A 14,580-nucleotide genomic window follows, 5' to 3' on the forward strand; every position below is an offset into this window, starting at 1 on the left:
GGCAGGCAGCTCCTGGCAGGGCTTGGTTTCCTTTTATCCTCCAGTGGGTCTCCCCTGTGCTGCTTCAGCTTCGCCATCCATATCTAGAAGTGGACACTGTCCTTCAGGGACAGGCCAACCCGCAGACTGGAGGTAACGAAACTCTTCTCTCCTAGAAATCTCGATGCAATGTTTGGGTTAAAACTGCCTGAGATTAGCCACTACAACAGGTTTGCTCCTGGCCACCTGGGGATCCACCGTTAGCCCCAGTCCCCCTTACCTGCACAGCACCAAGGCAGATCTTGGTAATCCTGGGCCAATTTTTCTATCTAGGACCTTACCTTTACCACCGCTGAAGATCATCTTCTTGGATTTGGACTAATGTCAAGGCTGAGCGACGTTCGAATTAGGCTTGTGTAGATACGCATTTTATAAAATAAATGAATGTTGTTCTACAACCCCCTGCCCGCCCGCCCGCCCCCGGCTAGGTTTTATCCACAAATCTGATAGTATTCCTTTTACGCAAATCCTTCAGGTCGCTTGTAAAGAAGGGCCAAAACAGAGCAGCTGGGGTCCCGGCCAAGGCACTGCTTATGAGCTTTGTCCAATCAGCTGCCCGTCCACAAGACCACCAGACCGCCTGGGCCAGGTTTCTTGGTCTTCTCCGTAAGGCTATGACGGGGGACCAAGTCAAATGCTTTTGGTGCCCCACGCCCCCAGCGCTTCCTTGGCCTTATAACTCTGTAAGAGAAAGAGAGGGGTTGAGCTGTCACGGCTAGTTGTCACCTGGGGAGAGAAGGATGGAGCCTCCATGTTCAGAAGGAAAATGCCACATAATTGGGCGGGCCTGAGAGACGGTGACTGATTTCCCCGGAAGCATCAACAGAGCCTGTGACTCGATGGGGCAAATCCTTTGGAAAGGGCAGAGGTGGGTCTGGAGGGAGGCCGGAGAAAGATGCGTTTGTGTTGGGAACCCTCCAGCTGGTCTGGCAAGGAAACCTGCAGCCACGGCTGCCACCCTTCCTGTGCTCTCCAGGAGGACCGACAGGACTTTGGGTCCTGCTGATCTGATCTGAAGAGGACAAGGCGAGGCACGTTCGGGCCCTACATGAAGCGTGTGTCCGCACAGGGCGCGTGCAAGGGCAGTGTGCTCCTTGTAGGTCACCCAAGAGTCAGAGGCAAGGAGCGGGTGCCATCTTTCTTGGCAGCGGCGGTGAGAGCACCAAGCCTCTTATCAGCGCACGGCCGCTGCTTCTCTTCCTCTTTCCATCCAAGCAGCCCCAACCAGCTGCTTCTCTCTAGATAAGGAGCCCCCCACACACACAAGTCCAAAGGGACCGTATCCTGGCTTATCAGCAGCTCCACCCGGGATGCCCCACCCAACAGTGAACTGCCCCCCCGAAACATAAGCAGCCATTTCACTAGTCCCAAAAATTATCAGAAGGACCAGAGGAGCCCTCCCTTCAACCCCTTGCACATGCTCGCTCTGATGGCAGCCATTGGTCCTAGCAACTCGGCAGAGCAGTGTCTCCCAACTTCGGCAACTTTAAGATGTGTGGACTTCAACTCCCAGGATTCCCCATGTTGGCTGGGGAATCCTGGGAGTTGAAGTCCACACATCTTAATGTCGCCAAAGGTGGGAGCCACTGGGCTAGAGAATAAATCCCAAGCTAAAGAACTTCTGGTGAGTTATTCTCACAGAAAGAGGTGCAAAACTGGTTCTGATCAAGAGTCAACGTTGCCGACTTACGGCATTCATCCCGCCTCCCCTTTGCTGGGGTTGCTTCCTCCTTTTCCCTTGGATATGGGTATCTCCAAATCCCAGCTTCTCACTTTCAGGCAGACTGGAAAACACTTTTCATTGTACTGCCTCCCTCCCCCCGCCTTGCAAAGCTCCAGATCCCCTCATCGGGGCTGCTTCCTGGGACGCTGACGGTGTAAAATAGACCCCTCCCCACCCCGCGGGTTTGCAGCCCTCCACATGCATCTAGTTGGCCACTGTGGGCCCCGAAGGCTGGTCTCCTGATGCAGCCTTGGGAGGTTCTTCGACTGCGACAATCTGCAAGTCTGGCTGACGGGTTAAGCAACGGGCACCCGAGGTCCAAACTCAGTCCCATCCAAGGGCCACCTGCCCAAAGGGACAGCTACTGTGCTAGATTTCGTTAGCCGGTTCAATTTCTTCCCTTCATTTAATTGTTACGAAATGCTCTCCACGATTACTGCCTGCTACTTCTGGTTCATTAAGTTCAGTGTTGTCCAAACTTGGCCACTTTAAGATGAGTGGACTTCAACTCCCAGAATTCCCCAGCCAGCATGGCTGGCTGGGGAATTCTGGGAGTTGAAGTCCACTCATCTTAAAGTGGCCAAGTTTGGACAACACTGATTAAGTTGAAATGTGTGAACGCGTGCACAGCCTGCCCCTCCCCGGGATCCTCCCAGCCCACTGAATTTAATCTCATTTAATTTGTCCACCTTAAAAAACAGCATCAGAGGGGCTCTTGGACCAGAGCGAGTGGGGGGGGAGAGAGAGAGGTCCGGCTCAGAGGTGACTGGACAAGGTAACAGGAGGGGACCCAGCCCAGCCCAGCCCAGCCCAGCTCTCACCCCCGGAAAAGCCTCAGCAGCAGAGTCTCCAGAGCAGACTTCAAGGAGTAGGGGATCTTTGCCCAGCAAGGAGGCAGCGGCACCCAGCGCCCCACAGCTGTTCCTGCAAGAAGCCCCCTCAGCATTTCCTCGGAGTAAAGACCAGGAACAGCTTAGCAAGGTCACAACAAGTTTATTGTCCATTATTATTTCACATTTGGCTAAACAAGAGTTCCCTGGCCACCCCTGGCCAGGCCAGCGGCCATGCACCACGCCCAAGCAGGGGGGGGGCGGGGAGCAGGCGGCTTCTGCAGGTGGGAGGGGCAGGCTAAGGGGCTGCGCGAGGAGAGCCGGGGCTGGGGAGGGCTTGGCTAACTCTGGAGCCTTTGAAAACGAACTCCGGCCCCCAGCACCACCCCTGCCCAGGACCCAGATGCGCAGCCTTGGCGGTACAACCCGAGAGCCCGGCAGAGGGAAAACCTCGAGCTCCCGTGGCACCTCCACGCCCTCTTTGCCTTCACAGCAGAGATGGGGCAAAGCTGCCCTCCCACAAGGGGCAGGCAGCAAACACCTTCCAGGGATTGGAGATGAGAGCAAGCCTTTCCCCCTGAGGAAAAGGACAGGCAGCACCAGGGGGCCGGGCTTCCCTCCAGCCTCGTCACGGAGCCCACAGCCTTTCCCAGGTGGGCATAACCCCAAGGAGAGGGGCTGCTCCAGCCCACCCCCAAAAAGCAGGACATGAGGAAGGGGTCTGCCGTTTCAGCTCCAGGGCTTGGGGAGGACAGCCCTGGTTCCTTGGCTGTGGCACTCCTGGTCTAAGCTAACTGAGGATGCCCACGGGAGCCTGCCCAGATCAACCCTGAAGTGCTAGGAAGGGCAGGGCCCGGAGGAGTGGGTGGAGCGTGGGTGGGCCTTCGGCCCCCAGGCTCCCTTTCCAGGGGTTCAGAGGCACATGGAGGAAGGAGGATGGTCCCAGCATGCAACTTTTTTTATCCAGACTGACCGACCAGGCACTTTCACGGAGCACGTGGGCCGAAGGGGATGCAGTGACACTGGATGCAGGCGAAGCTGTGGGAGGGCTGAGGGAGGCCCTGGGATCCGGGGCTGGAGGATCAGGCATTGCGAGACAGACGGGCAAAGGGTGAGGCACCGTCTGGAGACGAAATGCTGAGCGGAGGCAGCGTTCTGAGGCATTGGGGGGCAGCACAGGACATGCAGCGTAAGGTCGTGGCCTATGGAACCCACAGCCAAAGCCGTTGGTAAAGCCCTCCCCCCCACCCCCCTCCCGAGCACCGGTGCCTGGCAATGCAGGCCCCTGGCTGATGGGGCTCAAGGACAGCCCACCCACACCGCTGGAAGAGGGAGAGGATGGCGGGAGGTCAGAGACCGCCGGGGATGCTTGAAGGTGCGGGGTGTGGCTCTCAGCTGGGGCGGCTCTGAGGGTCAGGCCCGTGACCTGGCCCCTCTGACTAGGGCCTGCTTCGGTCCAAGCAACAGTGTGTGTGGCGGGGCAGCGGGTGCAGGCAGTCAAGGCACAAAATCTGCGAGGCACGGGGTGGGACGTGTTGGCTAGCACGACACAGAGCAGAGATACAAAACAGGAAAGAACTTCTCTTAGAAATGCAAGGACCAGTGGCCGTGCTCCGTCCTGATCCTCCCACGATTAAGGCACCCGAGAGGGGCTCCCCCACCTCCCCTGCTGAAAGACAAGGCCGTCGGTGGGGAGTGCATAGTGGGGAGGGGTGCGCGTCCTCAGCCGGCGATTCAGGCCTGCACTCCGGTTGCCTTCTGGATCAGAGGGATCTGCAGGAGAAGAGCGGCAGGACAGGGACCCTGAGCGCAGCCATGGAGGGCTCCCGCCGGGGGGCCAGTCCCAGGGGGCCGTCCCTGCATCACTCTGGCATGCCCGTAGTCTCCCCTCTCTGGCCAAGAGGCATGGAGGAAACAGAGCCCCCCCTATCCAACTCTTCAAGGGCTCTGACCTCCGGGGCAGGGGAAGACCGGTCTCCCCAAGGGCGCACGGTGGGACCCCAACTTCCGCAGCCATGCTCCCAAGGCCCCATTCAGCCGCTGTGTGCCCAGCTGCGACCCCCCCGGTCAAGGGCGGAGGGGGCTGCAAGGCAGCCCCGCTCCCCATCTCACCTTGGAGAGATCGACTCCGGTGAGGGCGTGCACAGACGCCGGGATCTCAGCCAAGAGCCGGTTCACGTCTGATGTCATTTTGTTGTTCTCTCCGCTGAGAATGACAATTTCGTCCACCTTGGACAGAGGGGCCGAGACCTTGGCGGCGATCTGCGGAGGACAGAGATGCTCATCAGCTCACCGGGGCCAAAAAGGGAGCTCCTGCCCCCCTGCCCAGGCCAGGGACTCACATGGGGCAGAGCGTCCAGCACCAACGCCATCTTGGCCGCCTCCCCATACTGCTGGTAGGCCTCTGCCTTGAGTTTCATCTTCTCGGCCTCCGCCTTGCCGATGGCCTTGATCACCAGGGCCTCCGCCTCGCCGATCTTGCGAATCTTCTCTCCTTCGGCATGGGCGATCAGCACCTGCTTCACCCTTTAGAGAGGGAGAGATGGGAGGGAACCCCCCCAACCTGAGGTGGCACTTGCGAGGGTCCAGGTGCCCCAGCAGCCTTCTCAGGCAGGGATTTTGGATGGCTGAGTCTCCCAAGGTGGGCATATTTTAAACAGCATTAGCTCAGGCCAAACTGAGAGCCTGTTTGGTGTTGTGGTGAAGGCGTCAGGCTAGAAACCAGGAGACGGTGAGTTCTAGTCCAGCCTGAGGCGCAAAGCCAGCTGGGTGACCTTGGGCCAGTCCCTCTCCCTCAGCCCTAGGAAGGTGGCAAGGGCAAACCACTTCCGAAAAACCTTGCCAAGAAAACTGCAGAGACCAGTCCAGGTAGTCTCCGAGAATCAGACACAACTGAATGGATTAAAAGGAAAAAAAAAAGCTCAGACCAGGGTTCCCACAGTCCAGGAGTGAAATGGGGGTGATCTTATAAATTTGAGAACATGAGGAGATTTGGGGTTATTCTTACTACAAAATAGGGGTGGGGGGAGACCCTGCAGACCATCGGCCCCTGCTGCAGAGCAAGGCAACCCTCTCCTGCCCTCCGCCACACACTCACTTTTCTCCCTCGGCGATCTCCTGCATGCGGTGCGCCTCGGCCTCTGCGGGCAGCCTCACGGTGGCGATGAGCTCCTTGTCCGTGCGGACGATCTCCTTCTCTTCCACATCGATCTGCCTCCTGCGCTGCACCACCTCGATCTCGATCTCCTCTTGGCGGATCTTCTGCTGCTCCTTGGCGCCCTGGAGCTCGTAGGCCAGCTGAGCCTCGGCAGACTGTCCGGAGAAGAAGGAGGTGACCACCAGAGAACGCCCGCTGCTACGTCTACCGGCTTGCCCAGGACCTGGAGCCCCGGGGGGAGCTTCCCAACTCTTCTCTTCCCTCCAACCCAGTTCTGTGGTCCAGGTTTCTCCCTGCCAACTAAACAGGATGTCTTCTGTTTGTGATTTTCCCACGCAAACTAATTCTTGCTGCCCCTTTGTTCTTCTGTTTGGCCCTGTCTCCCCACCATGGCTGGAACAACTAAAGCACAAAGAGAGCTTGCAGGAGAGGTCCTCAGGGCTTCCTGCGACACGCTTTCAGCCTTTGTTCCTCCTGAAGCTCCAAGCTTTTCCTCCACCCTCGCGAATGAAAGAGAAGCACACCTTCATGTTGATCTCTTGGCTGAAGGCCGCCTTCTGCATCTCAAAGGCCCGCCTGGAATCCGCCACCTTGGTGTCCGCCATGAACTTCACGTCAAGCATCTCTTTCTTGCACTCGGCCTCCTGCAACGACAAGAAGCGCCCGTCCGGCTCAGTGGGGTCCCCCAGAGCCTCCAGGAAAGAGGGTGAGCAAGCCAAGTGGTTCAGCTCGCTCAACATACCCGGATGCCGGCATCTCGCTCTGCCTCGGCCACGCCTATATCAGCATCTCGCTGGACAACAGCGGTCTGGGTTTTTCCCAGGGAGCTCAGGTAGTTGACTTTGTCGTAGACATCCTGCAGGGGAAGGAAGATGGGTCAAAGCGAGCTCTGGCCTGGATACCCCTCAGGGGCGTGCAGAATGCCCCATCGGCACACTCTAGAAGCGACCGTCCCCAGAAACCTCTTCCTGGAATAGGAACTTCACCCAAGGGGGCATTTTGCACATTCCCCCTCTCCCCCCCCCCCAGCCACACAACGCTCAATGCCCCTGGGAGCACTTCTGACACAGAATGACCCTTCCGTGGGCTAGGGCTTCCTGCCTCTCATCCCCTGGGCGGTGTAGCACTGGCCCTTGATTTGGGGCCGCAGGGCTTTATGGAAACAGAGCTCCGTACTGGCCTGCGGTGCTGCCCTGCTCACTGCCCTTGTTTCCTACCAGTCCCAAAGCCATTTGGTCCGTACAGATTCAAAGTTCTCCTGGTCATAAAACAATGCCACAAGTAAGCCACATGGTGCACCAATGTGCCAGCAACATGGGCATCTGTGGCGGGTGGGAACCCGTGTAAGGAAAAGGGTGGGGCTGCGGCCACCGTGACGTTTTCGAGCCCCCCACGGACAGCTAGTGGCTTTCTTGTTGCCCACCAAGTTCTTGTCCTGTCTTCATTTTAAAAGATTCCTTGAGCTAAGAACAAAGGGGAAGCGGGAAGCAGCTGTGCCAATGCCCGGCATCTCCCTTCTTCCCCCCCAAGCAGTGGCTGCTGCACAGGCATTGGTAGGAAGCCCAACAGGGCTCCTTGGAGGGGTGCCTACCTGCCCAGACAGAAAGACCAAGGCAAGCTAAGGCTGTGGGGAGCACCTTGGAGGCTCTGGGGAAGGAATCCCCTCACCCAGCATAGCAACTGTTTTGCGCAAGCGCTCATACCCGGCTCTTAACATTCCAAGCTTGCCCACCGAATATCCCCAGGTGGGACACCCCACGCACCTCGGTGCTGTGTCCTGGAGTGACAATTGGCAGAACGGCTGGCCAGCAAGGTACCAGGCTGGGTTGGGGGACCAAAGGCCAGGCGGATGGTCCAGAAGGACCTAGCCCGAGAGTCATCGGATGTGCCCGAAGGCTGACTTTGCCCGATCCCCTCATACCTTGATAGTGAAGCTGAGGATCTCAATCCCCATCCTGCCCACGTCCGGCGCTGCCACCTCTCGCACTAGCTTCGCAAACTGGTCTCGGTCCTGATAAATCTGTTCGACCGTCAGAGTCCCTGCAAGGCAGAGAGAACTGATGGAGGAAACGCCACCCCAGCAGAGCAGCCGACAGGATGGAGAGGAGTAACTCTCAAGCGGCTCCACACTCGGCTCAGCAGGCCGTTACGAGGACGGAGGCTCCCTCGCGTCTTTCAGTGGTGTCTTTATCAAAGGAAAGAGAACATCTGTGAAAGAGGCTGAGAGCAGGACGTATACAGTGGGTACATTCAGGGGCTCTTTGACCACAAACGGAAAGATTTGCCATTGCCTTCTTTCAGGATATTTCTTCCAACTCCGCTGTCTAGCCAACAGCCCAGATCTCCTTGTGGTCTCTCGTCCAACACCGAAACAGAACCAACCTTGCTTAGCCGTTTCAGTACCAGCCAAGTTTACCTCTGGCTATTTACAGGCCATCACAAAGGACTTCTCTGGAAACTCAAACGTCAAGTTTTATATTCTGATTGCTTTTACAAATTTATTCTCCCCTTGAACATCCTACTTTTTAAGCACATTAGCAACGCTGACTTTTGCAGCTTCCCTTTCTGTACAGTTGTTTACAATCCCTTTTAAGAGCTGTTCTCAAGCGCCCCCCTCTCCAGGCACGGGGACGCCCTCTGTTCGGGGGGGGAGCTGCACGGCTGGCTCAGCACTCCCCCCCATCTCCTCGGCGGTTCAGCCAGACCGTGGGGAGATGCGGGAGGCGAGGCCGCTGGCACCTCGTTCACTTCTGGAAGACCTGCCCAAGTTCAGACAAGTCTGCTGGCATCTCCAGCTCCTGCTGCTGAGAGAAGGGAGGCAGCTTGGAACTCCCCACCTCCAGGAGACCCCTGCGAAACCCTCGGCCGGGCACGGGGGGCGTCCCTACGTCCTCCAGGGGAGCATCTCCACCAACCTGCAGGAGCAGGAAAGAGGAAGAGCCTGCGTCTTGCAACGCTGGCTGGCGAGTTCCCATCCCAAGACACCTGGATTGGCCTGGCTGGGATGGCCCCACAAGCTACACTGGGCCAAAAGGGAGGGGGCAGTTTGTGGTTCGGCTATTGTGCTTTGCAAGCCGCTCCGTTTATCTATTTCAAGCTTTATAAGGCCACCCAACTCAGGCAGTGTGACTCTGGGCAGCGTACAAGATAAATACACAATAAATCAAGCAGGAGGAGGAGGAGGAGGAGGAGGAAACTAACAACAAACAATCAATACAAAAGCTAAAATGGAAGCCAAGCACACAACAAAACAGCCGGCGGGGGGGGGGGGGACTCCCACTCCACTGACCTCTAATGCTGTAATAGTTTCTCTAAGGGGAAAAACATTTCAGGAGAACACAGGAATGACGTTTTGTAACACAGAGGTAGACTTATGCGTGCAGCCAGCCTCACCTGTGCAGCAGAGCCCGCTTGCTTGCAAAAGACCCCCAATTCTGTCCCTTCCACTCAACTTCACGGATCGGGCATCAAGACGGGGGCCTGTCAGCCTGAAAGACAGATGCTTCTCAAGGCCCCAGACCCTCTGGGACCCCGCTGAATGCCTCGTTCCAAACCGATTCCGTGCTGACTTCTAAAGAAGCCAGACAGACCTTTCTCCAACTAACAAATCTTCTTCAAAGGCATAACTTTTTGTGACCTGCAGCTTCTGCCTTTGAATATAATTTGTTAGTCAAAAAAAGGGTTACCGGACTCCTGTCGATTTTTGGCTACTGCAGGGTAAGCCAGCTCTCCTCCTCCAACGTCTGCGGACTTCTAGTAATTACCAGTTTATTTTCAAAATGCTTACAATCTCTAGACCAGTGTTTCTCAACCTTGGCAACTTTAAGATGGCTGGACTTCAACTCCCAGAATTCCCTAGCCAGCCAACCCTAACCCATGCTGGCTAGGGAATTCTGGGAGTTGAAGTCCAGCCATCTTAAAGTTGCCAAGGTTGAGAAACACTGCTTTACACTGTCTGCTCTAGCACCTTAGCACCCAACTGGCTGGAAATTGGGCAACCTAGATCTTCTTTCCCTGCTTTCTGATGTATGGACAACGCTGTCCTCCTCAGAACATCTGGTTCTTCACTCATGTGCCAAGATTTCCCAAAACCGATTGTCTGAAAGCCTGACCCACGTAAGGCACAACCGAAGCAAGAGGGGCAGATGAATGCTTCCCCCCTTGCAAATACGCACCTAGGATGGACCGAAGGTGCCCCTCCAACGTCTGTAGGACCACGTTCTTGATGTCCTGCACATTCTTCCCCAAAAACTGCTCGCAGGCAACTGCCAGAAGCTCCTTCTCAGTCATTATTTTCACCTGTAGGCCAAACGGACACAGCATGGAAAGACAGTTCTGCCCAGGTGAAGGGGCAGAAGGCTCAGCTGATCGGCGAGAGGAGGAGAGGCTGCCACTCACTGGGCTGCTAGGGCCCCTGGCTCCCAAGGAGGGCGGTGCTGGGTTCCCAAGGACAGGCCGCAGGAGAGGGAACCCCACAGCCAGCATCCTTTTCAGGACAGGGGACAAATCAGGAGAATAACCCAAAGGCTGCCTTCCAGTGCCAAGATGAAAACTGAATTCAGGGAGAACATCCTAAGGGCTTGTCTACTGCTGCATCCAAGTGGCATACCTGGTAGGAGCAAAGGGACACCTTTCCCCACTTCCCGACTGGACAGAGTTCGGGGTCCAGGCAGTGTGCAGCATCCCTGGGCGCCCCAGGCACGGAAGTGGGTGCTTGCAATCCTTTTGCTCCAGAGCACTTCCAATTAACCATGCAAGTATTTCTCAACTTTAGAAACTTTAAGATGGGTGGACTTCAACTCCCAGAATTCCCCAGCCAGCCATGCTGGCTGGGGAATTCTGGGAGTTGAAGTCCACCCATCTTAAAGTGGCCAAGGTTGAGAAACACTGAACTAGACCATGTAAGCCTCAGCGCCAGAATACCCTGGGAAGAATCCCTTTTTATGCCTCTCCCCCTCCATGCAAGCCATTGCCAGCTGTTCTTGCATCCCTTAGTTTAAGCAAGCTGGCCCTCTCCCCGCCCTCCCACTTGCCCTGGATAGCGGTGGCCTTTGCCATCCCAGCGCCCGCCTTCCAGGGTCACAGATTATGTTGGTGTGGATGCAAACAGAAAGTACAGGTAGTTCTCAATTAACAATTTGTTTTGTGACCGTTCAAAGTTACAACGGTGCTGAACAAAGGGACTCACAAACAATCCTTGCACCTACAACCGTCACAGCACCCCTGCGGTCACGTCATCGTGATCCAGGCACTTAGCAACCAGCTTGTACTTATGACGGTTGCAGCACCCCAGGGTCACATGATTGCCATTTGCAACCTTCCCAGATGGTGTCTGGCAAGCAAAATCAATGGGGAACCATGTGATTCACTTAACAACCACATGATTCACTTAATGGCCACAGTGATTCACTTAATGACTGCTGCAAAAAAGGTCATAAAATTGGGTGTGGCTCACTTAACAACTGCCCTACTTAATAATGGATTTTCCAGTCCCTATTGTGGTTGTTAAGCGAGGACTACCTGTAGCTATTTTGGTATCTGGGCAAGCAGATGAACCCGGCACACAAGAGGCTTTGCTGAATTGTGCAGTGGTCAGTAAATTGGTCTGGGGGAGGGAAAGAGGGTGGATCATAGCTCACCTTGGTTCCTCTCTTCAATTTTGGAGCCATCTCTTAGCCTTACAGGGTGCCCCTCTCTTTAACTTTAATTTTATTTTTATCTGGCTTGGTAAAAAAATTGTCCTCAAAACAGATTACACATTTAAAGCCTAGGAGAAAATTAAAAGAGAGTGGCGAAATGACCGGAAGGTATTGAAAATTGTATCCAGGGTGAAGTACCAGAGAGGGAAATGACCTTGGCACTATTCAGTTAGTTGCTCTTCCAGAATAAAGGGGGGGACTTCCAAAAATGGAGGCTTTTGGAATCACAGCCCTGACCCCCCCCCCAGATGGTGTGATGCCATCAGACCACAAAGGGAGCGCCCAGGTTAAGGCCGTGGGAACAGGGCAATGACGGTGATTGCCCTGTTCATCTTTCCAGATCCAGACCGAAGGAACCCTTTAGCGAGGAGCTGCCATCCTAGCTGCCCCAACCGGTTTCCGCTGAAGCAGCTACGTGCACACAGAGGGGGGAAGCAGGGAGGTCCTGGGGAAGCCATCACGCCACGCCGGTGGTAAAGACCAGGAGGATTACCCGCTGCAGCCAGGGCCTACGCAACTGCCAGAAGTACCTGGTGCAGCCATCCGCATCTACATTCGTTGCTATTCCTGCAACCAGGCTGGCAGGACAGGGGCGGAGGGCCCGAGGAAAGCCTGGCGGACAGCAGCACAGCACAACCGCAGTTGTGCCGAAAACCCTGCTCCAGGCCAGCTCCTCGATCCAGAGGTCAGGGGGCGCCCAGAACACCCCCTGCGGGGACGCTCTCGCACAAGCTGTCCTCCAGTGAGATGGCCTTCAAGAGTGGCGGGGTCTCTGCAAGGGGGCTTCCCGGTAGACTGTGTCCCAGGACTTGAGCCACAGCCAAGGGCTTGAGAAGGGAAGCCCGAGACATCCAGACTGCGGCCCGGACAAAAGCAGAGATGAAGCCTCTCTGTTCCCTTTGCCCCGTTGTTCGGGATTTCGTCCGGCTCTGCGCCTTAAACCAAGACCGAGCCGCCCAAGAGCACTTTGTTAACTGATCTCCCAGCCAGCGGATCTTGTGCTGGAAACCAAGTTTAGAAAACCTCAGTTGCCTCTGGCAAGGAAGACCCCGCGTCCACTGCAGAGGGAGGCCTTTGCTGGCCGGAGAAGCTCAGCTGTGCCTCCCCCCCCCGCCAGCGTCTCATCTCCCACCCAGAACAGCAGACAAACTACTCAACATTTACAGCGTTTATCTGCTAGATGTTTCACTGCATCTTTCTGGCTCCATTTTGGGAAAAGTCTAATCCAGCGTTTTTCAACCTGGGCCGCTTGAAGATGTGTGGACTTCAACTCCCAGAATGCCCCAGCCAGCTGGCTGGGGTGTTCTGGGAGTTGAAGTCCACACATCTTCAAGCGGCCCAGGTTGAAAACCACTAGTCTAAGTAAACCCCTGAAAATAGAAACAGACAGCAAGGAAGTTGTGGATAAAGACGACTGCCATTTCACGTGCTCGCGTAAGCTGGTAGGGAGACCTCACCCAGTCAGCGATAACATCTTCACGCAAAGAAAGGGCAGAGATGCGCCAGTCCCTGTTTCGTAAGGGAGCGATTCCATTTAGGCCCTTCGTTTTTTATTGCTATGACCAGCAAAGGGCAGCTGGTGAGGACCACCCTGTGTACCAACTGGCACCCCAGAAATAGGATAAATAAGTGGACGGAGAGAGCAGCAGCTCCTGGGTTTGGATCTGCCCAGTCACGATGCAAACACCAGAGACACCAAATTAGAAGCTGGAGGAGAGGAAAACGTTCAGACTGTAGGAGAAGCACCGTGACCCCATCTCAAAAACCAGCCACGCAGGATCCACGGCAGGCAGAGGGTCTCTCTGTCGCTGCCCTCTGACGCGCAGAGAGAAGCAACCGTTTAGTGACCGAGGGCAGAAGCAGCAGCCGGGCTCCCCCCCGAAACGTGGCCGCGGTGCAGCGTGAACCAGTGCGGGGGGGTGAGAAGCCCCCGCTTTAGAAAAAGGGTGTGCCTGGAGAGCCGAGGGCGCCTCTGTCTGGGTTAAAGCTGCCTCCTGCGCGGGAGGAAGGAAGGTTAGACCAGAGACATGCATTCCTGAAAGGAGGCGTTTGAGTTACTGTACCTGGGCCACACCTGTGACAGTTAAAGCTACCCCCTCCGCCGTCTCTACATCCTCGCACCTGGGCTGCAACGTCATTATCTCTAGGGAAATCCTGCCAAAAAACGTAAAACATTGGCGCGTTTCCAGGTAACTGGCCCAGCTCTCCCCTTCGCTCGGGGCCACCTGCTGCGTATGTCCAGGGTAACACAGAAGCCGGGCTTCCCTGCCGAGGGGCCAGCCTCCCGCAGGCTGACCGCCGGGCTCCTCCAGCCCCTGAAAGGGAGGCCTACTGGAGCGCGGCTTTCAGCGCACGGCAGGGACCGTAAGATGCGGCTGGGGGTGGAGGCCGGGAAGATCAGACCTTCAGGCCCTACGGCACCTTCTCCCCTCCCTGGCAAGCTCTCCAAGCGGGCCGCTCTAACTGTCCTGAGGGCTGAAGGATGGACGGCCCCAAAGACACCAAGCTTCAACCCCAGAAGCTTCCTGCAGCCAAGAACCACAGCAGGGCACCCATCCCTGGAGGACCCCCCCCCATTTCATAAAGACTGACTGAGGGCAAGAGAGTAAGTGACTGTGGCAAGCCGTGTGAAGGTGCCTGTCCTGGAAGACTGTCTGGTGCCTGACACTGGTTTCCTTTGTTTTATTCACCTGGAGTGCCTATCCACTAACAGTGTTTCTCAACCTGAGCAACGTTAACGTGCGTGGACTTCAACTCCCAGAATCCCCTAAGATGCACAGACTCCCGCGGTGTGCCGGCTGGGGAATTCTGGGAGTCGAAGTCTGCACATCGTAACGGTGTTGCTCAGGTAGAGAAACACCGCATTAACGGGCCCTCAGGTGAGCGCAGCAGCGTTGCCGACATCAGCCCTACCCTTGCCGCAAGCTCTACAATCTTGGCTACGCTCGTCTTCAGAACTGACCCGCAGCAGGAGACTGCTACGACCACCGTTTTAGAGGGGGCTCCCTTTGCCCCGAGGCCAGAAAGCTTGCCTGAAGCCACAGGGAAACCCCGGCTCCCCTGGGGAACAGGCTGCCCTGGGATGCCGGCATTCCGGCCCTGGCCCCCGGGCGCAAGCAGCCTCGGGTCAGG

General features: G+C 56.3%; 1 protein-coding gene across 7 annotated transcripts in view; it reads right to left on the reverse strand.

Moving 5' to 3' along the window:
• Window positions 1-2,739: 2,739 nt before the first annotated feature.
• FLOT2 (flotillin 2) overlaps window positions 2,740-14,580 on the reverse strand; it is a 29,202-nt gene continuing 17,361 nt past the window's right edge. For 4 of the 7 annotated variants that reach the window (XM_088138717.1, XM_088138720.1, XM_088138718.1 and 1 more), the window contains 8 exons: window positions 9,925-10,048; window positions 7,671-7,789; window positions 6,492-6,605; window positions 6,274-6,393; window positions 5,690-5,904; window positions 4,935-5,118; window positions 4,705-4,854; window positions 2,740-4,365 (listed from right to left, as the gene is read on the reverse strand). In XM_088138717.1, coding sequence (XP_087994843.1) covers window positions 4,327-4,365; window positions 4,705-4,854; window positions 4,935-5,118; window positions 5,690-5,904; window positions 6,274-6,393; window positions 6,492-6,605; window positions 7,671-7,789; window positions 9,925-10,048 — 1,065 coding nt within the window. In that variant the 3' untranslated portion in view covers window positions 2,740-4,326. Of the gene's footprint in view, window positions 4,366-4,704; window positions 4,855-4,934; window positions 5,119-5,689; window positions 5,905-6,273; window positions 6,394-6,491; window positions 6,606-7,670; window positions 7,790-9,924; window positions 10,049-11,388; window positions 11,517-13,511; window positions 13,603-14,580 lie in introns of all 7 variants that reach the window. The other 3 variants (XM_088138716.1, XM_088138719.1, XM_088138722.1) reach the window with 2 other exon arrangements.

This window comes from Python bivittatus, unplaced genomic scaffold, assembly GCF_059951505.1.
Source record: "Python bivittatus isolate LINGU-HERP-01145 unplaced genomic scaffold, Pbiv_v1 ctg000240_np1212, whole genome shotgun sequence".
NCBI lineage: Eukaryota > Metazoa > Chordata > Lepidosauria > Squamata > Pythonidae > Python > Python bivittatus.